Here is a 26,451-nt window from a genome sequence, read left to right as displayed (position 1 = left end):
TGGTCGGCCCTTACCCACTCTTTGTCTGTCCGAGCTCTTGTTGTCTGGGCGAGCAGCTGAGCTGCTGCTGCAGATTGGTCACAGGAAGAAACCCCTGGTCTCTTCCTATTGGTCCGTCTGTCGGGGGGCGATGCTGATTGGCAGGATGGAGCAACCTGGATCCTAGTTGGCGGAGCTCTCCCCGGATGGAACCTCCGGCCGGGGAGTGATGGTGGCGGCAGCGAAGATGGGCCGGGCAGGGAGCATGGAGGTGGCGGCAGAGGTGGCAGGGGCGGGGCGGCTGGCGGTGGAGGAGGCTGTGGTCTTCAGGGGGCTGTAGGTGGAGGCATGGCTCGCGCCAGCGGCGGAAACAGCAGCGAGGAGGCCTGGGGGGCACTTCGGGCGCCGCAACAGCAGGTATCCCAACAGTCCCCAAAGCCTACCACGACAGCCATTTATTTCTCTGTTACCTCACCTTGTCCCTTTCTTTTGGGGGTGGGGGAAGAGCTCAAGGGGCCAAAGGTACTGTGAAGTTCTTGGACGTGTCCCTTCCACGCTTTGTCTAAACTTTGTAACAGACGCAGTCGACTCTGCCTGCAGTCTCCTGCACCCCATCCAGGGCTGCAGGGGAAGCTTGCAGTGGTTCTCCAGGGACCAGAGGCGAAGGGAGGCCCCTGGGAGCCTCCTTGGGTCTCGCAACAGTTTTTGGTGATGTTTTTCTGTGTGTCTGTTGTCACAGCTGAGTCTGGCAGCCTCTTTTGAGGGAGCAATTTGGAGAAGAGCTGCAGGCCAGACTCGCGCCCTTGGTGCCATCCGTTAGAACTACAGCAATCCCACCCGGATGAGAGCCCTACTTTGGGGCTCCCACTGCCTCTCCTCCTCGCTAGGAAGCCTGAGACCCAGCCTGGGGGTGGGAGGTGGTGATGAGAGCTGGCCTGACATCAGTACCCAGTATCTGACTGACAGCTCCCACTGTCTTCTGAGGCAGGAGGCCCCTGGGGTGGGGTGGAGGGCAGTCCCAGGTGTGAGAGGTTCCTCCCTTCTTTGTATGTCTTATTCTCCACACTGACTCTTGTTCCAAAGTCCTCTGCCACTGATAGCCCTCCTCCCAGCGGCCCCCATCTTGCCCGGCAGAGCTTCACTCCCAGGGTGGGGTTGTGCATGTAAGAGGCTGGGGTGGCCTGCAGTCCTAAGAGCCTCCTTGCCCCCAGCCTCGTGAGCTGTGTCCGGGAGTGAACAACCAGCCCTACCTCTGTGAGAGCGGCCACTGCTGCGGGGAGACTGGCTGCTGCACTTACTACTATGAGCTCTGGTGTGAGTCTCCAGTCCCCCTGCCCACCCTCCCTGGGGCCTCAGGAGGGCACCCCCAGGCACCCTTCATTCAGAAGTTATCCAAGTGCCCCCTCCCTTGGCTCTCCCACAGGGTTCTGGCTGCTCTGGACTGTCCTCATCCTCTTTAGCTGCTGTTGCGCTTTCCGCCACCGACGAGCTAAACTTCGGCTGCAGCAACAGCAGCGGCAGCGGGAGATCAACTTGTTGGCCTACCATGGGGCATACCACGGCGCTGGGCCAGTCCCTTCCAGCTCACTGCTTGACCTTCGTGAGTGACCTGAGGCTCTGGGCCCATGACCAGAGGCCTCTACTGCACCAGGATCCTGCATTGTCCCCACATTCCCTTTTGCAGATAGCACACAGCCCCCTTTCCCAGGAGGGACATGTGTCTGGTTACCTCCAACCAACCACGCTCTCCTCTCCCCTGCAGGCCTCCTCAGCGCCTTCAAGCCCCCAGCCTATGAAGACGTGGTTCAACGCCCAGGCACCCCACCACCTCCTTATACTGTGGTCCCAGGTCGCCCCTTGACTGCCTCCAGTGACTGTACCTGCCCTTCCTCAGCGTCTAGCTGTCCTGCGCACTGCGTGGGGATGACCCTGGAGGGTGTCTCCTCCCACCACAGTGCCCCCCCTCACCAAGAGGGTGAGCCTAGGGCCGGGGCAAGCCCAGCCCACACACCCCCCTTGTGCCGCTATCGGCGCCTGACTGGTGACTCGGGGATAGAGCTCTGCCCTTGTCCTGACTCCAGTGAGGGCGAGCCCAGCAAGGAAGAGGGGAGGGTGAGCACTACCCTGCCAGATCTGGAGGACCACTCTGCTTGTGCACTGCCCCCTGAGACCACACCCCAGGTCCCTCCCATGGGGCTGATTTCTAGTGAAGGGGACATCCTATGAGTGGATCACTTGCCCACCAGAAACAACCCTGGTTCCAACTCTTCCAGTCCTCCCTGGCCCCTCCCCGTCTTCCCAGAATCTGCCTCAAGAGGCTGGAGCCCTGAGGAAAGAGCAGTGTTGGGGCACTGTGCTACTATCTACCCACCTTTCCCCCAGCCATACACAGGAGCCTTTGATCTCATTAAAGAGATGTGAACCAGCTGCTTGTGGACTTGGGTGGACTAGAACTCTATGTACTTGCACTGCACTTAACCAACTGAATTGGGAGGGCCTAGGTTACAGCTATTTATCTCACCCTGCTGATGACAGCAGGTGGTCCTGAGATCTGGACTGGTGAGGCAAGGCTGGCAAAACGGAGTTTCATATCTTTACTGGTTTATTTAGAAAAATAGACTCTGGATTCACATTCACCCCAGGGCTGCATGGAATGGTAGTAGACACCTGAGATGAACTGAGGGAAGTTGGAGTTCTGGTGTCCAGGGGGTGGTGGGAGCAGAGGTCAGAGTGGCACAAGGGGTCTGGGCTCTCCCCAAACCCCTTAACCCCTTTCAGTAGTCTTCAGCCATGATCAACAAGACAAGGCTAGTCCAGCCGTGGAAAGGGCGGCAGCCCATGCCCCGCCCATCCCGGTCACTGTACTGTTCCCACAGGAAACCTGTAGCCTGATACTGCCGCCACACATTGCCCACCACGTTGGCACGGAGCTCACTGTGAAGCTTGGCAGCCCTGGCCTGATGCGGACCCTCCAGTTGCCCATAGTGGTGGAGTGCTCCCAAGGCCAGGTAGTTGATGTTGAGCCACACAGCCCCCCGCCAGTAGGGTGGGTCATGCTCTGAATTCCGCTGCCCATAAAAGGAGCTGGAGGCCGCCAAGGAGCGCAAGCCAAAGGGGCTCCAGAGGTGGCGGCTGTCAGCTACAACGTCCAGCAGGGGCCCGAGGTGGGATGACCTAGGGTCCAGCAGTCGCAGCAGCAAGGGGAAAAGAGTGACATAGCCCAGGGCGTCCACGTACTGCAAGTGAGGCTGGGGCCGACCCACTACACGAACCAGTCCCTGAGGGGGTCTAGGCTTGAGCTGTACAGCTTTTGTGTGGTTCCCAAAGTCCGCAAAGACACCCAGCTCTGGGGCCCAGTGCAGCTCATTCAGGCTGTCTTCGGCCTCCAGCTCAACAGCCAGTGGGCCAAGCTCAGCAGCTGCCTCCACCTCCCCTAGCTGCTCCGCCAGCTGGGCCAGCACACGGGCGCCCAGCGCCACCCAGCAGCGCAGGTCCAGGTGCCGCTCAGCTGTGGAAGGGTGTGAGGCCCTGGGGTAGTCATCCAGCCCCGAGGGCAGTGTCTTGGGGTTTAGCAGGGTGGGCAGGGCTGAGTCCCTGCCCCGCCAGCGGTATGAGAGTGGCACTGGTCCAGCCTGGCTCTGCCGCAACCAGGAGAACCAGGCCCACAAGCGGGGAAAGGCACTCTGAAGGAAGGCCAGATCAGCTGGGTCGCCACTGGAGAGCATGTGGGCGACAGGCAAGAGCAGAGTTGGGGGGTTGGCATGGGCTGCCCTCTGCACCAGGAACTCTGGGGGCACTCGGGCTCGGGCCTCCTCCCCGAGGATCTGCTCCCGACCGATCCAGCCATCGGCATTGAGCAGCCCCAGCCAATGGCCCAGAGCTTCCCGAGTAAGGCGGGGATCCCAGCGCTGGACCACCAGCTGATGAAAGCCCTCATCCCAGAGGAAGCCCCGGGGGAAGAAAGACCGGGAGGGCACTGCTGTGAACAGGGGAACAGGAGGGAAGAGGGCAGGATCCACCTGCGGCTCAGAGCCTTCTGACCCCAGGTCAGGCAGCACCAGGCCCTGCCCGTAGAAGTAGCCGATTCCCCCCAGGAGGCCACTGAGGGCAGCCTGGCCCAGAGCCTGTTCACTAGTGCTCAAGCCCTTCTCCTTGAGTCGGAAAGTCTTTTCAAAGCGCTTGCTGAAGGCTTCCGCATGGCCCTCCAGGGCCTGGGTCAGCAAGTTGCCTGCCAGCCTCTCTGGAGCTGGCATCCCTGCTGCCCGGGCACTGCCTGACTCAAACACCAACTCCACAGAAAAGGGGACTTGTAGCGTCACCTGCTGAATCAAGAACTGACCCTGTCCCTGTCCTTGCCCCCTTGGGCCTCTATCTTCCCACTTCAGAGTACCCGGCAAGCCCAGGTAGCGTTCAGGCGGGCCCCCCGGGGGCCGATGCTGAAACCAGCCGTTCAGGCGACTCTTCACCAGTTCCGTCAGCAGGGGCAGTCCTGGGTTGGAGGACCAGAAGACATTGTAGCTTGAAGGGAAGGAGACAAATAGGAAATGTTATTCGCAAGGAGGCAGTCAAGGCTACAAAGGGAAAGCAGTGAGCTGCCCCAAAAGATGGCAGTCTGAGTAATGGTGGGCACAGACACTGAGGAGAACAAACATAATGGGTGGGAACAAGGTGGGACAGGGGAGCTAGAAGTCGGCATGTATCAGCCTCCCCCCCCACTCCCCCCCAAACACACTTCCCCTTTTTACCTGCCATACTTGGGGGTGCTGTCCCCTGGACTGGTTGGTGGCAGAAGTGTAAAGCGAAAGTCGCCAAGTTCACTGGTGTGCCCACTGATGAACTTCAACGTGCCCTTGGCCCCGGCCTCTGGGACAAGGACTTCCTTGCCATCTGTCACCACATAGAAGAACAGGGAAACCAAAGGGAGGGCAGAGGTGCCCGAGGCCTGGACAGAGACGAAATCTCAGCGTTAGGCTGTATTCCTTCTCAAGCATCGGCCTGAGTGAGGGGCGGGACAGCGGGCAAGGGCGATATCCATGCTGGCCATCTGGCAGTACTGAAGGTGAACAGTACACTGGGCAGCATGAGATAAATAACCCTGGCACGGGGCTCTGGGGAACGATAAGAGCTTTCCCACTATGCCCTAAGAACTCTGTGTTCAGATCATTTCATTTCATTGTTACAAACCCGTCAGTCAGGTGCTATTAGGATGTCCACTTTACAATCAAGAGTGCCAAGGCTTAGAGATGGTTACACAGGCACGTGCCTAAAGGGATGAGCCAGGCAGCCAGGTGCAGAGCAGAGCTCCTGCTGTCCACCCCACTTGGTATTGAGTCTGCTGGTAGGAACAGGGGAATGATAGGGGTCCGGACCACAGAAAGGGGGTCCTGAGACCCTGACCTGAGGCTCTACAGTCACTCTCCAGCTCCAGTCCCCTCCGTGCTGACCCCCGGGCCTCTTGACGAACTCAGTGGTGAGCCTTAAAGCCCCATCCTGGATGTGCTGCCGACCGAAGGAGAGGCCGTCGTGGAACTCCCAGCCATAGGGACCCACGCCGTCCCCCTGCTCACACGTGTGCCTGAGCTTAGGGGTCCCTGGGGTGGCGCCCTGCTGCGCCCACATCAGTCCTAGGGGTAGAACGGCCACATAAGTCAAGGAACAGGGGCCTGCCCCTCGGAGTCTCATCCCCCTTCTAAACTCTCCTGATCCCTTCCGCCCCGATCTTGCTCTGGCATGAAGCTGGGGTGCCCCCAGGAAGTGTCCAGCCGCGTGCTGCCCCACCCGCCCCGGGACCCGGTTACCGGTGAGCAGCGGTTGCGAACTGCGAGTCTTCATGCCGAAGTAGACCTGTGGGCGGTAGGTGCCCCAGAAGAGGTCCGGGGCTACAGCGGGGCTGGAGGAGTCAGGGGGCAGCGCTGGGGGTGCGGAGTGCAGCGTGACCGCCCGTCGCATGCGGTACCAAGCCAGCATCCAGCGCCCCGACAGTCCCAGGGCCAAGAGCAGGACAACGATGGCCAAGGCCGCTCGCCCTGGGGTGCCAGGGGCCCCGCCGCCCCGCCGTTCGGGGATACCCCGGGTCGCCCTCTCGGCGGGGCGCTTCCCCTCCGCCGGCGCGGCGCGGCGCCGCCGCTCGCCCCGAGCCATCCTACCACAGAGGCCGGCGTCCCTGGAGCCCAGGCCTTGCCTCGCCCCTCCGGCCCGAGCCGCGAACCCGGGGACCACGGTCCCTGCAGCCGCACCTGCCGGTCCGCGCGCCCGGCTCTACGTTCGCCTTCCGCCGGAAGCCCCGCCCCGCCACGTCAGGCCGGGGCTTGCCTGCCTGAACTGCGGTCCGCTGGGCGAAGGGTTCCTCACCAGACGGTCCTTGGTTGGGATTCGCGCGCTTCTAGTGTCCCCGGGGAATCCGCAGACTAGTAGAGAAAACCTACCTACTTTAAACGACTCTGTATTCAGACGCTGTTATAATCAAATGGAAATCTGTGGCCTGAGACGTGGTTGTCCGGTCGCAGCGCTGTGCACCTGCTCCAGGCTGGGTCGCACACACCCAGCGCCTTCTTCCCTGGTGGACCCACTAGGGAGGGCTGACGTCTAGTTCAGCTGTGTCTTCAAGCGACCCTGTGACTTCAAACAAGTCTTTTGGCAGTCCTCTACTATTTTCCCAGGCTACAAGCAGGAAGCTGGATGGGAAGTGGAGCAGCCAGGACACGAACTGGCACCCATATGGGATCCCAGCATGTGGAAGGTAAGGACTTTAGCCAGTAGGCTATTGCACCGGGCCCTCTACATTTCTCTTAAAGGCTGATTTCCCTCACTTGAGTCTATGATCTATACTAATGGGTGTTGACCCTGCATGAAAAATACTTCAGGCATTGTTTTATTGAAGCAGGCAATACTGGTAGATAAAACCAATCATGTGCTCTGGCAAGAGAAAATTAAGCACCAGAAAAAATAATCAAAAAAAGGAGATGAGGTAGAAAAATGCAATGACACAAAATGGAAGAACAGAGATCACTTCAGAAACTCTTAAGATTTACTTTATTTGAAAGTAAGAGTTAGATAGACAGAGGTCTTCCATCTGCTGTTTCACTCCCCAAATGATGGCAAGGAGCATGGCCAAAGCCAGGAGCATCTTCTGGGTCGGCCATGTGGATACAGGGGCCCAGGTCCTTGGGCCATGCTCATCCGCTTTCCCAGGGGCATCAGCAGGAAACCTGATCAGAAGTGGAGCAGCCAGATCTGGAACCAGTGCTCTTAAGGGGTGCTGACACGGAGCCACATCCATGGCATGATGGCTTAAAAAATTCTGGACTCAGATACGCAAAGGGAGAAGGCAGAACCACAGAAACCTATGCTTTCCACCAAGGTGACCCAGTAGATGAAGTGCCTTGAAAAGGAAGTGGGATGGGGGCGGCATTGCGGTGTAGGTTAAGCTGCCTGCAATGTAGGCATTGAGTCCTTGCTGCTCTACTTCTGATCCAGCACCCTATTAAAGTGCCTGGGAAACACTGGAAAATGGCCTGGGAGACCTGGAGGTAGATCCTATCCCGGCCAGACCTGGTCAGGGTTGGCCATTGCGGTTATGTGGGAAGTGAATCAGCCAGCAGATGCCAAGACTTCCCTTTCCATCTCTCCCTCTCCTAATCCAAAAGTTACCTTTCAAATAACTTCAAAACAAAAGGGGAGGACCCTGTGTGGTAGCCTGGTGGCTAAAGTCCTCTTACTGCATTTACTGGGATCCCATATGGGCACTGGTTCCCTGGCCTGGCTGCTCTGCAGCTCCCTGCTTGTGGCCTGGAAAAGCAGTAAAACATGGCCCAAAGCCTTAGGACCCTGCACCTGTGTGGGTGCAGAATTCCCAGCTCCTAGCTTTGGATCAGCTTAGCTCTGGCCGTTGCGACCACTTGGGGAATCAGCAGATGGAAGATCTTTGTGTCTCACCTCCTATGAACCTACCTCTCCAATGAAAATAAGTAAATCAGGCCCGGCATGGTGGCCTAATGGCTAAAGCCTTGCCTTGCATGTACCGGGATCCTATATGGGAACCGGTTTATGTCCCAGCTGCTCTACTTCCCATCCAGCTCCCTGCTTGTGGCCTGAAAAAGCAGTAGAGGATGACCTGAAGTCCTGGGACCCTGCACATGCACGGGAGACCTGGAAGAAGCTCCTGGTTCCTGGTTTCGGATCAGTTCAGCTCTGGCTGTTGCATTGCAGCCACTTGGGGAGTGAACCAGCAGATGTAAGATCTTTCTGTCTCTCCTCTCTATATATCTGACTTTGCAATAAAAAATAAGATCTTTAAAATAATCTTTTTAGGGTCTGGTGCAGTGGCCTAGGTGCTAAAGTCCTTGCCTTGAACATGCCGGGATCCTATATGAGCACCGGTTCTAATCCCAGCTGCTTCACTTCCCATCCAGCTTCCTGCTTGTGGCCTGGGAAAGCAGTTGAGGATGGCCCAAACCCTTGGGACCTTGCACCTGTGCGGGAGACCTAGAGGAAGTTCCTGGCTCCTGGCTTCGGATCAGCGCAGCACCGGCCGTTGCGGTCACTTGGGGAGTGAATCATCGGACAGAAGATCTTCCTCTGTCTTTTCTCCTCTCTGTATATCTTTGTAATAAAAATAAATAATAAAAAAAAAGAACCTTACAGAAGCGGAGGGTTTAACTAGAGTAGTTCAAATTATGATAGTGGGGTTCAGCACAATGGCTCAACAGGCTGATTCTCCCCTTTCAAGCACCAGGATCCCACATGAGCACCAGTTCATGTTCCAGATGCTCCACTTTCCATCCAGCTTCCTGCTTGTGGCCTGGGAAATAAAGTGGCAGAAGGCCCAAAGCCTTGGGATCCTGAATCTGTGTGGGAGTCCCAGAAGAAGCTCCTAGCTCTGGATCAGCTCAGCTCTAGCCATTGCAGCCATTGAGATGGAAGATCTGTCTCTTCTCTCTGTAAATTTGCTTTCCCAATGAAAATAAGTACTTTTTAAAAAATTATGACAGTGGATGAGATGTCCCAAGCAGAATAAAGAGAGAAGCAAAATAATGAGGCCAACACACCTTTATGAGCATGAGAATAAGTCTGAAGGCAGAGAGGCCCCATCCACAGTAAGCTAAGAGCTCAGAAGGCACTGACACAGAAATTCAAAGAACTCAGACCAGCTTTGTGACTGGAGTAGGTGGTATGCTGAGTGCGTGCAGGTTGATAGCACATTCCAAAGGGCTTAAAAAAATAAATAAATAAATTACAACTTCCATTAGATCCCTCCCCGATGCCATCTCAAAGAACACTGTCGCCATGGGTCTTTCTGGCGCTCCACATCAGGAGGGATTGGAATAATTCATCCAAGTCCTTAGCCCAGGATCAGGCTAAAATCCTTTGCTGCTGTGGGATCTCCCCTGCAAGGTCAGCGCCCGCCACCTGCCCCAAGTTTGTCCCCGCCCTCTGCTGCTCCCCGGGCCTGGACGTGGGAGGCGAAGGCGGTGAGCATCTCCACGGCGGTGAGGTGGGCACCACGCATGATCAGGCGATGCCCGTCTCCTGAGGAAGACAACAGAAGAGTCAAGCACGGGGCCGCCCAGGTCGGAACTGGCCCCCCGGAGGGTGGCCAGCTGCCCTCTCCTGCCCGCGTCCCCCTGGCCATGCACCCCGTTGCCCTCTCTCTCCCCTGGCCGTGCACCCCGCTGTCCTCTCTCTCCCTCTCCCCTGGCCGTGCACCCCGCTGTCCTCTCTCTCCCTCTCCCCTGGCCGTGCACCCCCGCTGTCCTCTCTCCCTCTCCCCTGGCCGTGCACCCCCCGACCTCTCCCGCCCGCGTCCCCTCCACGGAGCCCACCGAACAGTACGTGCACGCAGGGCTCCGAGCCGTCGTGCCTCACGTCCGCAACCACCGAGCAGTTGAGATTGGTGGAGCGGACCTTTTCGCTGCTCACCGCCTGAAGGAACGCCCTGCGGTGGGGAGAAAGGGGGTGAGCGCCGCTCGCGGACAAGGTGAGCCCCTTCCCGTCCTCATCTCTTCTCCCCCGTACCTCGTCGACTCCACGTTCTTCTCGAAGGGACAGAACTGAACCCGAACCTGCTTCACGCCCCGGAGCCCGAGCCGAGCCAAGGCCGCCGCCATGGTGAACTCCGCCCCGGAAAGACTGACGCGAGCGGAAGCGCCCTTCTGCGCGGGAAGCTGTGCCTGGCCGGGCTTCCGCCAGTAGTAGCTCCCCAGCTACCCGCAGCAGCGATAGGCTCAATGGTGCAGGAACCTCTGTGGGATTTCCTTTGGCGTGCCCTACGGTGCCGGTCCTAAGTCAAGGTCCCACAGCCCAGGATTTTTTAAACGACAGAAAATAGTGGGGAAGGGTGTCTGGCTAACATTCCCGTGGGACTGATCCTTGCTCATCGTGCTTCTCTGATTCACCGGTTGGAGCCTGGTTCCTTGCACATAAGTGGGGGAGTGGCATCTCGCCCTTCTGCACCATGTTGTCTTCCCCCTTTCCTGACGGGTGTTCACCGACAGGGGACAATGCCCCCCCCCCCCCTCCGAGATGCTGGGCTCCCGGTCCTAGGCCGTGGCCTTGCCCTTCTCTGTGGATTGCAGGTGCTGGCATGATCTTGGATCCTTAACTTCTGAAGCTTGGGGTTCTCAAGAATGCTTTCTTCCAGGCTGTCGATTTTAGGCTGCTTTAATGTACAGTTCCACATGTTGGGGTTTTTCCAACCAGAGCTGGCAGGTCTCTGGCTTCCTGACACCTCTCCTTAGGATTCAGGGCTGATACCCAGGCAGGCAAGGAAAGTCAGGTGCCACCGAGAGTCCTGATGTTGTCGCAGGGCCAGCCAGGCCTGCTGATTTCCCACCAGGTAGGCCTCGGGGCTGGGGCCTCCTCCACGCAGGCTGCTTAGCAGCTGAGCTGTCCGGGCTGACAGCATGCCAGGGCGCAGAGAGGGCTCCAAGCTCTCTAGGCTGTTGAGGCAGCTGCTGGGCAGTTCTGTGGACTGGACGTCAGTACAAGTACCTGCAAGGCATGGGAGGAAGGCTGATGGCGAGATGTTAAAGCCGGGCTGGTGAAGACTGGCAAGGGTTGAGGGTGCACATGGGCAGCGAGGGAGGAGAGGCAGGCACTCACAGCAACAAAGGCGCCTCCTGCCCACTCGGGTCTTGGGCAGGGGCTGCTGCAGTAAACACAGAATGGCCCCATCCAGCTGCTGGAAGATGCTGAGCATGAACAGGCTTTGGCGAAGTTCTGGGGACAGGCCCCACTGCTCCTCTTCCAGCAACTCCCTGACCACTCCAAAGTCCTGTCTGAGCTGCAGCGCCCCCTGCAGGCTGAAGGGGAAGGTACAACGTGAATAAGGGACCCACCACTTTTCCCCACACCTTTCACTCTCACTCACTCACACACACACACACACACACACATCATCATCATCATCATCATCATCACTACTGTCTTTGCTCCCCACCTGAACCGGATCCCACAGGTGAGGATGTGGTCGAGCCAGGCACGCAGGGTGGCTGTAAGTGCTGGCCCGAGGGCAGGGACCTGGGCTTGTGGGGACAGCCCCTGCAGTCCTTGCAACACAGGCTCCAGGACCGTGCGGACCACCAATCCAGCATACTCACTAGGAACGCTGGGAAGTTCTGGAGTGGGGGAAAAGAACAGACAAGATGTGGGGTTTTCCTGAGTTCCTAAATGAGGTGTTGGGGGTAAAACAGTACAATTTCAGGGGGCTCAGAACCCCAGAAGGTTGGGATGGAGATGGAAACAGCAGTGTGGAGCCAGGATCGGGGGAGGTGGGGCAACTCCAGTGTAACCCTGAGAACCCTCAAAATAGAAAAACTGGGTTAAGGAATTACCAGAACAGAGTCGAGGCCGCCAGTACCGACCCTGTGGCATGTGGAGTTTGAAGCCCTGTGTGGCCTGTTTATGACATGCTTCAGAGAAGAGACCCAGTGACTCTTCGGGCAGGAGCTGTGGGAGCAGGGAGAAAATGAACGGTGCCTGTCAAATTACACTGCTGTTCCCCTAGTGCCTGTAAAGCCCTAGAGGGGTATGCACGATTATGGGAACATGAACACTTTCCACAGAGAAACACCACCACGGCTGGTGCTGGGTTTGCCAAGAATTCTGGATCTAGATTATGAACAATTGTCCTGCTCCCCTCAACTTGGTTCAAAGGATGGAAAAAATCCTCCAGGTTACTTTCATTCGGTAGGGACCTTAAACAGAGTGGGGGAAGAGAGAGATGATAATGCCCTTGAGGTTCCTTGCACTGAAAGGAAGGTGAGAACCATATGTGGACAGCGGGTAGGTAAAGTTCTGAGATGCAGCAACCTTCCAAGGTCCTGACTGAGTATTCTCCACAGCTCACGTCCACCCCTCAAGAGCAACCTAACCCGTAAAACAAGACAAGGTCCGAGTGCTACTTCTGTTGTTTCTTTGGCGTGCTTGGTCAGTTTTGCTTTTGCAGGAAGACGAGATGCGGTTAAGGTCTCTGCAGCCCATCTTAGAGGAGAGGAGCCCCAAGAAGTGGGACACATGGCAGCAGGTGATGCCAGCAAGCTCGAAGGGAAGGCAGGCCTGGAGCTGGGACCCATGTAGTTCCTGGTGTGTAGGAAAACAACCTCTCTAGGACCTAGCATGGTGGCTCAATGGTTAAATCCTTACCATGCAAGTGCCAGGATCCCATATGGGTGCCAGTTCATGTTTCAGCTGCTCCACTGCCCATCCAGCTCCCTGCTTGTGGCCTGGGAAATAAAGTGGAGGACGGTCCAAAGCCTTGGGACTCTGCACCCATGTGGGAAACCCGGAAGAAGCTCCTGGCTTCTAGCTTCAGATGGGCTCAGCTGTGGTTGTTGTGGCCATTTGGGGAGTGAACCAGCAGAGGGAAGATCTTTCTTTCTGTCTCTCCTTCTCCAAGGACATCACCCTTGTGTGAACGGACACTGAGAAACTGTGCACTCAACAAGGTGCACATTAGAAGCCTGACACATACCCCCGCCCTCTCTATCTCTGACCTTGCAGATCCAGCTGCAGAGAAACTCAGATGCCTGATCTCTGTCACTCCCAGCTGTGTGTGCCGGAGCACCCAGAGCAGACACCCAACCACACACTCACCAGGGCAAGGCTCGGAGAGTGCTTCGCAGTGCTTGGTTACCATGGTGGCCACACAATCCCTGTTCCATGTCTTCTGTCCTCAACACAACTACGAAGAACTGAATCCTTCACATACCATGTCTCCCCACATCTCTAGCACGCTGTTCCTATAGCTGGACCCCACTCTGTAACTTCCCTCTTCCCCATCTGCTCTTGCCACGGCTGCCCATCGCTTATGAGACAGAGCAAAAATCCTATGGGCTGGTGTTCACCGCCTGCCATAATCTGATGCCAACTTGCTTTTTCCTGCATCCCTGCGTCTCCTCACACCACACAGCCTCTGCCCTGGCCAACGCATCTCACTACCACTCCCCCGCAGGTCTATGAGTTGCCTACCTCCAGTAACCTCTGCCACTTCTCGGAGGCTGCCCAGCCACCAGCTCCTGCCACAGGCGCTGGATGGCATTCATCAGGGCTCCCTTGCCTCACTGCCCGGTGTAGGGTGAGCTTGCCCTGGGGTGTGGTGAGATCAGAGACAGTAGTAAAATGAGGTAGAAATGCCCAGCTGACAAACAGAGGTGCTGGCATTCAGGGAGCCAGAAGAGCCCCACTCTACACTGTGGGGAAACAGAAACACTGCAAAGGAGCAGGAGAGCAAGGACCGACCTCGACAGCCAGGCCCCAGGCAGGGCAAAGAGAGAACTGGACGAGAAAAGACAACAAACAAAAGACATTTTTCCACAAGAGGAACAGATAATGTGCAAAAATGGGGGAATGTTTACATAGAAGTATAAAGGTTTTATTCATAAAAATAGAAGAAAAATCTTGGAACAAACCACCAAGTGTGGATAAAGGCTACAGCTGAGATGCCACAACCAGAAGTGCAGGTTGGAATAAATGAATGCCCTTTCTCCTGAAAAACCTTTGGCAACTCTGTTCTATGTCAACTTTCTAAACTCTGGACATTTATTTAATGAAATGTAACGTACATTTTTAAAGAAAAAAGATACATGATATGAAAAACTTGTGAGTAAAGGAAAGATGAGTTCATTTATCCTACTTTTTCTCTATAAACTGTACCTGCTGAATGAGCACAGGTTTCTCTTTATGGGAGTAATCTGATACATGAAGAAGGGACCGATGTTGTGGCAAGTGAAGCTGCCATCTGCAGTGCTGGTGTTCCAATGGATGCCAGTTCAAATAATAGCTGCTGCACTTCTGAATCAACTTCCTGCTAATGGTTTGGGAAAAGCAGTGGAAGATGACCTAAGGAGACTTGTGGGGAGACTTAGATGAAGCCCCTGACCCCTGGCTCCAGTTTGGGCCAGCCCAGGCCACTGTAGCTATTTGGAGAGTGAACCAGCATATGGAAGAGTTTCTTTCTTTCTCTCTCTCTCTCCCCCCCCCCCTCATTGCCTTTCAAATAAATGAGCAAGTCCTAAAGCAGAGAGAAAAAATTAATGCAAGAAAGATCAATGTAGCAGAGTCCAGGAGCTTCCATATGGCTAAGGTCCTCTGCTGTGCTGCTGCTGCCTGAGCTAGCGCAGGGCAGGGCCTCACCCCGTCCCTTCAGGGCCCTGGGCCTCACCTGTATCCGTGTGGCCAACCTGTGCATCTCCAGGTTCAGCTGCTGCTCTGCCTCCGGCCCTGAAGTTTCCTCCGAGGTCAGCCTAGACAGAGCTTCCACCTCACGTAACAGGGGCTTTGGGTGCAAAAGCAGGGTGTGTGAAGGCTCAGACCAGCTCAGACCAGCCCAGACCGCTCTCCCACCCACTCCCCCTCCCACTCACAGGTAAGTCCTTTTGGATGAGAAGCAGGAATGGGCCTGGGGCCCATGCTGCCAGGTGCCGCTGAGCTCGGCCCAGGAGCCAGAGCAAGGTAGTCTGCAGAGTACAGAGGGCCAGGGCGACGGGGGCAGGACCTGGGCAGGGGAGCAGCAGGGCGCATGCCTTAGGCATCACAGGCGCCTTCCAGGCAGAGGCACATTTGAGACTAGAGCAGAAACCCAGGGGTATGCCCAGTCCCTCACTCACCAGGCAGCTGACCGCAGAGCGGCCCTGATTCTGGCTGTCGGAGGGCATCCAGGAGAGGAGGGAAGAGCTGTTGCAGCAACTGCGCGGTGTGAGAAGCCCCTGGAGGGCTGCTCAGATCCCCAAGAGCCGACCCTAGGGCCTGGCAGAATCCTGAGAATGGGAAGGGAGAGTCTGAGGGAGGAGGGCTGAGCCAGGGCTTGGGGTCACCTTCCGCACCCTTTCTCACCTTGGTCCCAGCTCCCGATGAGAGACTGACGGCGTAGGCTGTGACACCAAGAAGCCAGCTCCTTCTCACACTCCTGAGGCAGGGATGCTGATGGAAGAAACGATCCTGGAGGCTGAAAACATGGCCTCCCGTCCCACTATCCCCACCCAGCCAGTGAATGGGCAGGGCTGGAAGGAAGCTTCCCACCAGACTCAAGACCTTGCCTTGAAATTCCAGATAGGAGAACCGGAACCCGACCAGGGTTGGCTTCCCCAACACCCATCAAGTCCCAGTACTCACCCTGACCCAGTGCCTGGTCCAGCTGTTTTGCCACCACCCTGGAGTCTCTCCAAGGTCCCAAGTTGAGGTCCAGACTCTGAGCACAGGCTGCCCACAGCAGGGTCCAATATTGGCTCCACAGACTGCCAGCCCCTCCTAGGCCCAGTGCACTGCCGGCTGCACCTGCCACGCCCCCCACCAAGCCCAGCAGCCCTGGCAGGAGCTCCCGCTCTTCCTGGCACTGCCTACGGAGCTGGTCTTTTAAACCCGATCTCCAAAGCGCCCCTTCCAGCCTCCTTGCCATCTGGCAACCTCGCTCCTCCGCCAGGAGACGAAGCACACGGGCTGTGGGGAAAGGGCGCGCGGCCCCAGGGACGTGCCTCAGGGCTTTCCCCTGCAGTCCGTGGTAGGTGGGGAGCAACTGCAGCAGGTCGGCGAGCCGGGAAGACAGAGACGGGCTGGCAGGCGCCCTCCCCACAGCGACAAGCTGCATCTCGATGGCTGCATCTAGACGCTGGGCTGCTAGTCCGATGGCGCGCGCTAGGAGGGTGTCCCGGAGGCCGATTCGCCGGAGCGCCCCTCCGGGAGCATGCAGCCGTAGGTCGCGGCACAACTGAGGTACCGGGCCCGAGCCGACGGATGGCGTGCCGGTGCTCAGGGTCCTGAGGAGGCGCACGGCCGCCTGGAGGTGGCGGGCGCAGTCCCGGGCCTGCAGGAGCTGCTCCCGCTCGCGGTGCAGCCGCAACAGCACGGTCCGCAGACGCTGCAGCGTGGGAGGGATCGGGCCGCCAGGCGCCAGCTCCCGCCTCCAGTCCGCAGAGCCGGCCTCGCGCTGCTCGCTCGCGGCCCCTGGCGCTGCCCCGGGCCTCAGGTCCAGGCCGGGGATGTTCCGGGCAACTGGAAGCCGAGCGTAGCCAGGAACCTCTCCTCGGAGAAAGGCCGCTTGCCTTCCCTCCCACGGCTCCTCCCCAGCATCCCCAGGCCGTGCCCACAGTGGGGCCGCGGTAGTGAGCGGAGGCAGGGGACCACCGGAACGAGATGCCAGGGCCATGGGAGTCTGGAATGAGTCTAGCGATTCCCGCTTCCCCGGTCGGCCCAGCGCCCGCGGTAGCCAGGACTCCGCCCCATCCCAAGAGGCTGCAGCTCCCGTCCGTGAGGCCTGAGGACGGTTATGGACTGTCTCGGGCTCCGTAACCAGAGGCTTCTGCCCCTAACAAAGATGGCCACCACCCCGTCCTACCCCGCCCTTTGGCGAGTATCAGCTACTTTCGGGTTACTGTAGGTGAGGGTCGGCGCGGACTGCGAAGACTAAGGGCGAATCTAGCTAGGCGGGGGGCTGTGACGAGAGTGTGGAGGGTCCCGACGGGCAAAGGCAGTCTCCCTTGTGTTTTTAGTAGGTTTTTATGCCTCAGGTGGAGGGTGGAGGGCTCCGGCCGGTCAGCCCCGAGTCCCCAGACGGGGCACCGCCTTTCCTTTCCCATTGGCTGTTCTCTGCGACCCCGCTGCCCATGGGGGGTCGCTGCTGCTCTCAAACGGCAGAGAATTCCGTCAGGCGCACTAACCGGGAAGGGAAAGTTGGGATCGCAGCTCCCAGCCGCTCCGCTCTCGGAGGTCCCGCCCGCTGTCGGCTGTGCTGAGCCCTAAGACCGGCCGATGCCCCGAGGGGTCCGGGGGGTGGGCTCAGCCCTTGAGGAAGCGCAGGACAGGAAGCAAATCCTGCAGTGATAAATGCTCACAAGTGGATGGTTTGGGAAAAAGATGTTATAGAGGACACACCGCCAACAAAGACAAAGAAAGAAAAGTTCGGCCCGGCGCGGTGGCCCTGCGGCGAAAGTCCTCGCCCTGAACGCGCCGGGATCCCATATGGGCGCCGCTTCTAATCGCTGCGGCTCCATTTCCCCCATCCAGCTCCCTGCTTGTGGTCTGGGAAAGCAGTCGAGGACGACCCAAAGCCTTGGGACCCAGCACTCGTGTGGGAGACCCGGAAGAGCTCCTGGCTCCTGGCTTCGGATGGCCGCAGCACTGGCTGTTGTGGCCACTTAGGGAGTGAATCATCAGATGAAAGATCTTCCTCTCTGTCTCTCCTCTCTGTATATCTGACTCTGCAATAAAAATAAATGATAGCTTTCAGTGAAAAAAAAGAGGCTCCTCCCCCAAAAAAGAAAAGTTCAGGGCTCAGTGCGGCAGACTAGTGGCTAAAGTCCTTGATTTGCGTGTGTCAGGATCAGTTCCAGCTGCTCCATGTCCCATCCAGCTCCCTGCTTGTGGCCTTGGAAAGGCAGTGGAGGACGGCCCAAGGGCTTAGGACCCTGCACCTGCCTGGAATACTCTGGAGAAGATCCTAGCTCCTGGCTTCGGATCAGCTCAGCCCTGGCTGTCGTGGCCCCTGGAGAAGTGAATCAGCAGACGGAAGCTCTTTCTCTCTGTCTCTGCTTCTCTCTTTAAATCTGACTTTCCAATAAAAATAAATAAATCTTTGAAAAGTTCAGAGAACTTCAGTAAAGTGAGACCAGAGCCAGAGGGAAGAATAAAAGATGGGCCAGGAAAGATGACAGGGAGTGGTTTGAAAGGTCTTATGCCTTAAAAAAGAAGGGGGCCGGGTGCAGCAGCCTTTGTGGCCACCTGGGGAGTGATCATCGGAAGGAAGATCTTCCTCTCTCTCTCTCCTTCTTTCTGTATATCTGACGTTCCAATAAAAATAAATAAATCTTAAAAAAAAAAAAAGGAAGGGGGCCTGTTGAAGGAGGGAGAGGAGCCCACCTCACAGCCCTGAGCTGTACTGCTTGCTTCCTGGTCATTCCTTGAATTTGCCAACTTAACATTATTCATATCTTAATCCATCACCTTCATGAGTGGATTGCTTTTCTCCTAAGTTCCAATTTCAGTTAATAACACAGACTTCCATGTTCCAATTGCTTTATCCAGAAACCTGGGAAATCATGTTAAAGCCTTCCCTTTTCTTGACCTCATGTTTGGTCACTGCAATCTTCTTCTGAGATGCCTTTTAAAATAAACCTCTCATTACCCCTACTGCTGCAGCCACTACCTTACTTCAAATGCTCCTTGCCTCTGGCCTGAGCGACTGTAATGCCCGCTCATTAACCAAGCCCCCACCTCAGACTCATCCCTTTCCCCAACACCATTTCATAGAGCATTTCACTGCCCAGTTCAAGTCACTCTCATCACTCACCCATTGTGTCACACATGGCTCCTCACCTACAGTTCTGGGCTCTGTCTCTGAGGAAACAGCCACCAATCTCTTTGTATACACCAACTATGTGCCAGACACTGTTTTAGGCAATGTTTTTAAAAATGTGGATGAGGGCATGGTACAGTAGCCTAGCAGCTAAAGGCCTTGCCTTGCATGTGCTGGGATCCTAGATGGGCACTGGTTCACATCCTGGCTGCTCCACTTCCCATCCAGCTCCCTGCTTGTGGCCTGGGAAAGCAGTCGAGGAAGGCCCAAAGCCTTGGGATCCCGCACTTGCATGGGAGACCCAGAAGAAGCTCCTGGCTCCGGGCATTGGATTGGTTCAGCTCCTGTTGTTGTGGACACTTGGGGAGTGAACCAGTGGATGAATGATCTTTCTATTTTTCTTTCTCTCTGTATATCTGCCTTTACAATAACAATAAATACATCTTTTTAAAAAGAAAAAATACATCTTTTTAAAATGTGGATAAAAGGAAAATAAACAGATGTGGATGAAAAATTCGGTCCCACTGGGTTGGGGCTGAATCCATAGGAAACGCTAGGAACTGCTCAGTAAGCAGTAGTTATTTGTGGAGAAATGTCAGACTCTCATCTGCCTTCCAGCCATGTTGGTCCTCCCTGGACTATCCCCTCCTGCGGTGGAAACTCCTGGTGAACTGCTTTCTGCCCTTGACAGCCTCTGGAGTTGAAACACCTAGGGAGAGGGGAGAGGCAAGTTGGAGGTGGGCAGGTCAGAATGGCAGGAGGGAAGGGAAGCAGGGAGGAGCCAAGGATTGGCTGTGACACCAGGGGTGGGGAAGGCTGGAGCTATGCTTTGCTCCCCTTCCCGCCACCATCACACCAGCCTCAGTGGAACCAAGAGGCAAGTCCAGCTGCTCCAGGTCCTGCCTCCTGGGCCACACTTACTCATTCCCCGTGGTAGCCACTGTCTTTGGTGGTAACATTCCCAGTGCAGGAGCTGGACTGGGTTCTAAGAAGTGAGTTGTGCCCTTCTCTCTGCCTGTGTCCCAGAATAAGGTTCCTTCTCCAAGGTCAGAAAGGTCAGGGCAGGGTCCCATGAACAAGCAAAGGGAGGAAAGAGCAGAGCTGTGCAGAAAGTCCTTACCCTAGCGCTGCCCTAGACGTGGGATGTGAGATCTCCCAGTCAGTCGGCAGCATATGGGGGCAGTCCCGGGACCATAGGGGCCGTGGGGGTGGGAGGCATACGTAGTCCCACCCCGTTCCTTTCACCTGGAAGGATGGCTAGGAAAGGCCCGGGAGGCTGGCTGGGAATACTGGCCCAAATCCTGATGACCGGACTCTTCCTTTGTTAAAAAAAGAACCATTATTTTACCTCCAAGCCCTGAAAACAGTGTCAAGCACTGGATCTCTGCAGTAACCAGCAGATTTTACTGTTAGTGGTTCCCCACTTCCAGATTAAGGCTTTGTGTGACAGCCTACACCTTATTCTCCACAGCTGCGAAGGGTGGGCAGCTGGGCTGGGCTGGGCTGAGCTGAAGACACCCGGGTGGACCTCCTCCCGCTGTCCCAGTACCAGACCCAGCGCGGAGCGCAAAGGGGAGGAGTCCAGGACCCCGGAGTCCAGGGCAGACTTTGCCATTAATCATCCACCTGGATCTCTTCCTCCGACAGGTGGGGCCCCGAGTCGGGCCCAGCGTGGCCGGGGCCAAGCGCGCCATTGGGCAGCGCTAGGCGGCACTGGACTGCGGGCGACAGCGCGTGGAGGGAGGCCAAGTCGGCGCGCATCTCTTCAACGTCGCGCTTGAGTTTGGCGCGCCGGTTCTGGAACCAAGTGACCACCTGTGCGTTGGCCAGGCCGAGTCGCGCCGCCAGACCGTCGCGTTCTGACGGAGCCAAGTACTTCTGGAAGACAAAGCGCCGCTCCAACTCCAGTACCTGCTGCGTGGTAAACGCCGTGCGTGACTTGCGCCGTTTTCGGCCATCGGGCCGAGGTCCCAGTGCATCCGGGGCTGCCCTGCCTGTAGGATGTAGGGGGGACGGGAATCAGTTGGTCTCGGGCTGCTGGAATCCGGTTGTGACCAGGGGAAGGAATAGCTGGAGGTGGGTCGGCGCGGGGGGGAGGGAAGGAGGGAGGGAAAGAGAGAGCCGAGAAGGACGAGGACGGGAACGTGGATCCGTTCCCGAAGCCCTCGAGGGTCCTCGGAGTACTCACGCCGAGGTGAAGGCAGCGAGCGCAAAATGAGCTAGCTGGCCGCTGGGCTGCGGGGCTGCGGATGGAGCTAGGAAGAAGGGCAAGCCAACTGGGACCGGAGCCTCCAGGGGCGGGGCCTTTGAGGCCCTTCTGAGCCCTAGGCTGGGCGGGCTTGCTGGCTGAGGATGGTAACAAAGATGGGTGGCAACCCGCGGGGTGAAGGTGACAGGGTCAGGATCGTGCCCTTTTCCGAGACTCCTGGAACGAGCCGCACGCTAGGCTGACACTTCGTTAGTGGTGCCAGAGCCCAATTCTTGAGCTCCACGGGGAGAGACGAGGGAGGTACTGAGTGAGGAAAAGGGGAGTGCGCAGAGCCGCGCCAAGGACCGTCGGCTGCGTCCGCTGGGAGATAGAGTGCCCTCCCTGTGACGGCTGCGAGACAGACCCGAACCTGGCCTCCCGGAGCTTTCCGCGCCGCGCTTGCCCCTGATCACACGGTCACCGCCGGTGGCTCCAGCCTTTTGTCTCCTCTCTTTTGTCTTCGTTGTCGCGACTGCCCCGCCTACAGCGAACCGACCCTAGAGTGCGGGACTTCTTGACAGGCCAGTCCGTGCCGGAGAGGCTGCCTGCTCTCCCGAGCGGTCGAAGCCAAAGAACTGAGGAAGGAGAGGTGAGGAGCGGGAGGTGCGAGTCCCTGGCACGCGGCCGCCGTCAGGGAGCGAATTAGGGTTACCGGAGCGGGGTGAAATGGAGATTGGATCAAGACTAGGAGAGAAGTCGGGGAGATGGCCAAGTTAGAGTCGGTTCCCTGGCCCATGCTATATACCTTCAAAGGGCTGCGGGGCGCGCGCGGCAAGTCCACGAAAAGTTTTACTAGTCAGCTCCTCCAGCGCGCATAGCGGCGACGTGGGACCAGGACCCGACTCTGGAAGCTGCATCGCGGAGGGTGCCCGGGGCACCAGACGTGGGCCCAGGATGTCTGTGATGCTGAAGGGTGTCCGGGGCTGGCGTCCGGAGTTCATGGCCGGCCAGTTGCTTGGTGGAGATCAACAGCCCCCTGCACTCGGCTTGGCTCAGCAAGAGTCCCAGGCACAGGATTCCCGAGCCCGGGCCCCTGCCTCGGACCCGCCCCCGGCGCTGGGCCCGAGCCCGGGCGCCCCTCCTCCTGCACCCCCCACCTCCCTATCCTGGGCCGTGGTGGGTCCAGAGCGCGGAAGATGTCTCAGCAGTGGTGCTTCTATAGGGTGAGAACGCGCGGAGCGAAGCCAGCACAACTCCCCACCAAACCCGGGCCACCCCACGGATCTGCGCCGGGCCGGCGCGGACCCAAGCGCTCCCTGAAAGTCCTCCTCAAGGTTCCCTGCCTGGCTGCTACTCTGGATCTAAACTCAATTAAGGACTATAAAATTATTTCTTCTGCCCCTCAGTTCATAAGTTTGCAAAGTTCCCAGGGTGGAGAATCAGGGTTGATTGTACTGGGACCCCTGGTCCTCGTTAGGGGATATTGGGAGCTGGAAATGATTAACACAGCAAGGAAGGCACCCTCCTCCCCCCAGCTTCAACCTGTAGATGAGATTTGGGAGAGAACAGTTTGGAGGAAGCAAGAGCAGGTGATCCCAGGCTACCCCATCCTGCCTAAAATGTCCAGATTAGGCCAAGACTCGAAGAGAATCTCCAGGGAGCCCTGGGCCTCCGGAGAGACACCTCTCAGGGCTGCACTGCTGCCCAGGAGGTGTCTTTGCCACCGAAGCCCCCTCCCCCCAATACACACATTATTGGTCCTTCACTTAATCTTTGTCTCTTTGTTGCGCTCCTATAGAGAGTCCCCAACCTGTAGAGGTTCAGAAGTAGCCCAGCGGGAATGATTCCCAGAAAATGTGACTTAAAAGACAGTCTTTGGGCAGCCCGGTGGCCTAGCAGCTAAAGTCCTCACCTTGAATGCACCAGGATCCCATATGGACGCCAGTTCTAATCCCAGCAGCCCCGTTTCCCATACAGCTCCCTGCTTGTGGCCTGGGAAAGCAGTCGTTTCCCATACGGCTCCCTGCTTGTGGCCTGGGGAGGCAGTCGAGGACGACCCAAAGCCTTGGGACCCTGTACCCATGTGGGAGACCCGGAAAAGCTCCTGGCTTTGGATTGGCACAGCACCGGCCATTGCAATCACTTGGGGAGTGAATCAGCGGAATATCTTCCTCTCTGTCTCTCTTCCTCTATATATGTCTGACTTTGCAATAAAAATAAAAATAAATCTTTTTTTTTTTTTTTAAAGGCAGTCTTCATTGACCCAGTCAGACCATGGGACAGACACCACTGCCATGCCAACCCAGATGCAAACTCTACTCATGTTTTAGCCATGTCCTCCTGACTGTCGCTCCTACTCTGGACTCTGGTCCTGGGCCTACAGGTGGGCATCACACAACCCTCTTGGGTATAAATAAGACATTTCAGAGACAACACGTCTCAGCAAGGGCAGGGCCAGCAAGGCTTCGAAGATCCATAGTATCTGGACTAGACACTTGCACTCCTTGACAAGGACCAAGGACAGGATGGCAACTTGATAGTAGGTTGGGGGATGGTGGTCTCTTTTTCAGTAAAGGGTTCCCAACAGTGATACCTGAACAGCCCCCCACCCTCCAGCTTCAACCTGTAGACACACACAGGGCCCTCATAGAGGCCTGGGCAACACACTGGAAGCTTGATGGGCCATGGCTGGGTCAGAGAGCAGGGCCAGGCCATGGTGGAAAACTGAGCTGCCTTGGGACCCTGTTAATTGGTTATTAATGGTGGGGGGCAGGGACAACCGGGAGAGATCCTCCCAGCTGCAGGCCTCGGTCCTCAGAGCCGTCCTGGTGGTTTCACTTAATCTGCAATTAAAGTCTCTCTCTGGAGGAAGCTGGACCTGCCCAGCCACAGCCAGCCCAGCACATTGCCCTGCAGACACAGCGACCTGCTCGCCAGTCTCCTCCCTGTGGCTTTTAAGTCCTTTACCTCTGCTCTCAATTACGCGTTTGGGAGGCGCCTGGGGCCCCCTTCTCCTACCTCTTCCCTGGGCCAGAAGGGAGGCGGAGCTCAGGTAATGGCACTGGAAGGTCCCCAGACAGAGTTTGGGGGAGGAGAGGGAAAGGAGGATGGCCTCAGCAGAGAGGCCCACCAGGGACTAGTTCAGGCTGGGGGATGGATGGAGCGAGGAGCGCAGAAAGGGGGCTTTTCTCAGAGAAGCATCTGGAACCTGAGCTGGGGCGAAACTGGATCCGAGGAGTGGGGCAAGAGGAGGGTGAGTGATTAATGAGACAGATTAAGAGATTAAACCTGTGTTCTGGACCCGGCTGGGGCTGGGGCACTCCTGGTCTCAGAGACACCCCCTCACACCCGTCCCCCGCCCCCGGGGTTTGATCTCCCTGCTTCCATGTGTTTCCCCAAACCATGGGGGCCCACTTTCTGGAATGTCCCTCCTTGTCGCTGCAGGCATGGGGTGGGGGGTGGGGCTTCCAGCATTCCCTCTCCAGTAGGGAATCCCCACTTTCAGACCCTTACTCTCTCAGAAGGATACACCGTCTTACTCCTCCTGGCCTGGCTGTTTGGTGTTGCCACCCGCCAGCCCTACCCCCACCTTCTCTCCTCATCCTGCTGTTGGCTTCCTCCCGGCAGGCTGGCCCAGCTCTGGTCTCTCTAGGGGACCCAAGACCTGAAGGCTTGCCTTCCTCCCAATTACCCAGACAGCCATCAGGGTAACCTTCTGAGGGAAGTGAACCCACAGGGTCATCACAGAGCTGTGGGGTCCTGTCCACTGCCTCCACCAGGATGGGGGGATGGGGATGAGGGGGATAAACCCATCACCCAGGGACAGAGGGGAGAGATTAGGGTATGTTTGGGCTGTTTTTTTTCCCCTCACACACATTGGTTTTTAATTTTGACTTTTGGCAGGGGGTGTGGGGCCCTGTGCAACTGCCAGCATCAGGGAGGGGTGCTGACTGGGACAGGAGAGCAGCTGGATGCAGCTTCAGACTCAGTGCTGCCTTCACTGTTCTAGCAGTGTCTGTTCCCTGAGACAAGGCTGCGGAGAGGGACCTGACCTCTGTGCTCCTCAGGGAGCGGCAGGTGCAAAAGGGGCTTGTGCTGCTGAGGAGACCTTATGTCCCTTCTAGGAGTGCCTTGGACCCGTGGGCAGTAAAGTCTCTTCTGACTGATGCAAATGCGCTAGAGAAGTGCGTTCTGGGGTAGGTAAACCACTGCGGACTTGGGAGCCACATCCCTTATGCCAGTGCTATTCTGCTTGCCTTCCAACTCCCTACTAAGGCACACCCTGGGAGGCAGCAGATGATGGCCCTGATCACTTGCCACCCTTGTGTGCAACCGGTAAAGCATTCCAGGCTCCTGGCTTGGTCTGACTTTTGGGGCTATTTGGAGAGTGAATCAGCGGAGGGCAGATGTCTCTGTGTGTGTCACTCTGTGTTTCAAATAAATAAATAAATGTAAAAAGATATGTGAGTGACCGCAGGGTCATGGTGGGGGTAGGGTGAAAATGGACTCCCGGGCAGGGGTGGGTACCACAGCTGGTAGGTGTGAGCCACATCTGGAGACACACCACACTGCAGCTGCTACCACCAGGGTCCCTTGAAAAGGAGAGGCTGGTGGGTGAAACAGTGCAGTGGACGCTCCACTCCAGGCCCCACCCAGCGCCCTGCCCTGCGCAGTCCCTCTCCCCAGTCCACATCACTCCTAAGAAACATTGTGGTACACAAACATCTGGAGGACAGCGGTGAAGCAGTGTGTTCCAGTGGGCTGCAGAACCTGCAGGGGAGGGCGGGGACTGTAATCACCAACCCTGAGGCAGCTGCTGGTGTAGAGACAGGCTCAAAGGTGAACCATGCCCAGATTCTGGCTAGAGGATTTTCCAGAGGCCAAAGAGGACTGGGTGAGGGAGCTGGAGGAGGGAGGCAAGGGGGGGAAGGGAAAGAGACAGGGGCGGAGGGGGTGGGGCGAGAACCCAGAAACACTGAAACCTTGACTCAGCCATGTCCATAGGCAGGTCCTATTGCCTGCCCCGCTGCTCTGGCAGCCTCTCCTCTGTGCCCTTCATCTGTGCCCCTGGATGGACGAAGCACAGGCAGCCAAGGTGTCCAGAACTGCCTAGCTGTCTCCCCTGGTTCCCATGCTCACACCACAAGCCTTCTCCAGGCCCCCCGCTGCTTATGGCAGCATGCTTTCCACCCTCAGGAGCTGCCCACCCCTTGATAGGCTAAGTTAGATCACACTAGCACAAGATTTAGGGCTTCACACTTCCTTCTGGGAATGTTTAAGCTGCTCATGCCATTCTGCCTTGACAGGTTTGCCCCGTGAATGGCAGCAGCCCCATTTGCTTCCCTACCTTGGCCTCCCTGGATTACTGTCCCAGTTAGGCAAATGTCTGATGATTCCACTACAAGGTCCTTAGCGCAGGAACCCTGGCCGAGTGTCATCCCTTCACCCAGGGCTAGGCTCACAGTCAAGAACAGTTCTACAGAATCCATCAATGGATGCT

At 57.2% G+C, this 26,451-nt stretch overlaps 5 protein-coding genes across 5 annotated transcripts; 1 reads left to right on the top strand and 4 right to left on the bottom strand.

Annotated features, from left to right (window-relative positions):
- Nucleotides 1-89: 89 nt before the first annotated feature.
- WBP1 (WW domain binding protein 1) lies at nt 90-2,406 on the top strand. The gene is made up of 4 exons (XM_004590781.4): nt 90-396; nt 1,191-1,293; nt 1,403-1,579; nt 1,742-2,406. Exons 1-4 carry the CDS (start codon nt 328-330, stop codon nt 2,203-2,205), a joined length of 813 nt encoding a protein of 270 aa, XP_004590838.2. The 5' UTR covers nt 90-327; the 3' UTR covers nt 2,206-2,406.
- Nucleotides 2,407-2,705: 299 nt separating this feature from the next.
- Nucleotides 2,706-6,248, bottom strand: MOGS (mannosyl-oligosaccharide glucosidase). The gene is made up of 4 exons (XM_004590691.2): nt 5,778-6,248; nt 5,377-5,603; nt 4,725-4,921; nt 2,706-4,497 (listed from the first exon to the last, which is right to left on the bottom strand). The coding sequence occupies exons 1-4, from the start codon at nt 6,118-6,120 to the stop codon at nt 2,754-2,756; spliced, it is 2,511 nt and encodes an 836-aa protein (XP_004590748.2). The 5' UTR covers nt 6,121-6,248; the 3' UTR covers nt 2,706-2,753.
- Nucleotides 6,249-9,009: 2,761 nt separating this feature from the next.
- On the bottom strand, nt 9,010-10,417 carry MRPL53 (mitochondrial ribosomal protein L53). The gene is made up of 3 exons (XM_004590782.4): nt 9,994-10,417; nt 9,801-9,913; nt 9,010-9,507 (listed from the first exon to the last, which is right to left on the bottom strand). The coding sequence occupies exons 1-3, from the start codon at nt 10,083-10,085 to the stop codon at nt 9,374-9,376; spliced, it is 339 nt and encodes a 112-aa protein (XP_004590839.2). The 5' UTR covers nt 10,086-10,417; the 3' UTR covers nt 9,010-9,373.
- A 203-nt stretch (nt 10,418-10,620) lies between these two features.
- CCDC142 (coiled-coil domain containing 142) lies at nt 10,621-16,801 on the bottom strand. The gene is made up of 9 exons (XM_036496273.2): nt 15,589-16,801; nt 15,310-15,396; nt 15,084-15,233; nt 14,841-14,971; nt 14,639-14,752; nt 11,811-11,925; nt 11,417-11,594; nt 11,080-11,279; nt 10,621-10,968 (listed from the first exon to the last, which is right to left on the bottom strand). The coding sequence occupies exons 1-9, from the start codon at nt 16,616-16,618 to the stop codon at nt 10,712-10,714; spliced, it is 2,262 nt and encodes a 753-aa protein (XP_036352166.2). The 5' UTR covers nt 16,619-16,801; the 3' UTR covers nt 10,621-10,711.
- A 3,461-nt stretch (nt 16,802-20,262) lies between these two features.
- On the bottom strand, nt 20,263-22,145 carry LBX2 (ladybird homeobox 2). The gene is made up of 2 exons (XM_004590692.2): nt 21,757-22,145; nt 20,263-20,757 (listed from the first exon to the last, which is right to left on the bottom strand). The coding sequence occupies exons 1-2, from the start codon at nt 21,950-21,952 to the stop codon at nt 20,378-20,380; spliced, it is 576 nt and encodes a 191-aa protein (XP_004590749.2). The 5' UTR covers nt 21,953-22,145; the 3' UTR covers nt 20,263-20,377.
- Between the last annotated feature and the right edge of the window lie 4,306 nt (nt 22,146-26,451).

The sequence above is a fragment of the Ochotona princeps genome, chromosome 8 (genome assembly GCF_030435755.1).
Source record: "Ochotona princeps isolate mOchPri1 chromosome 8, mOchPri1.hap1, whole genome shotgun sequence".
Classification (NCBI taxonomy): Eukaryota; Metazoa; Chordata; class Mammalia; order Lagomorpha; family Ochotonidae; genus Ochotona; species Ochotona princeps.
This window is presented reverse-complemented; position numbering and strand designations above follow the sequence as displayed.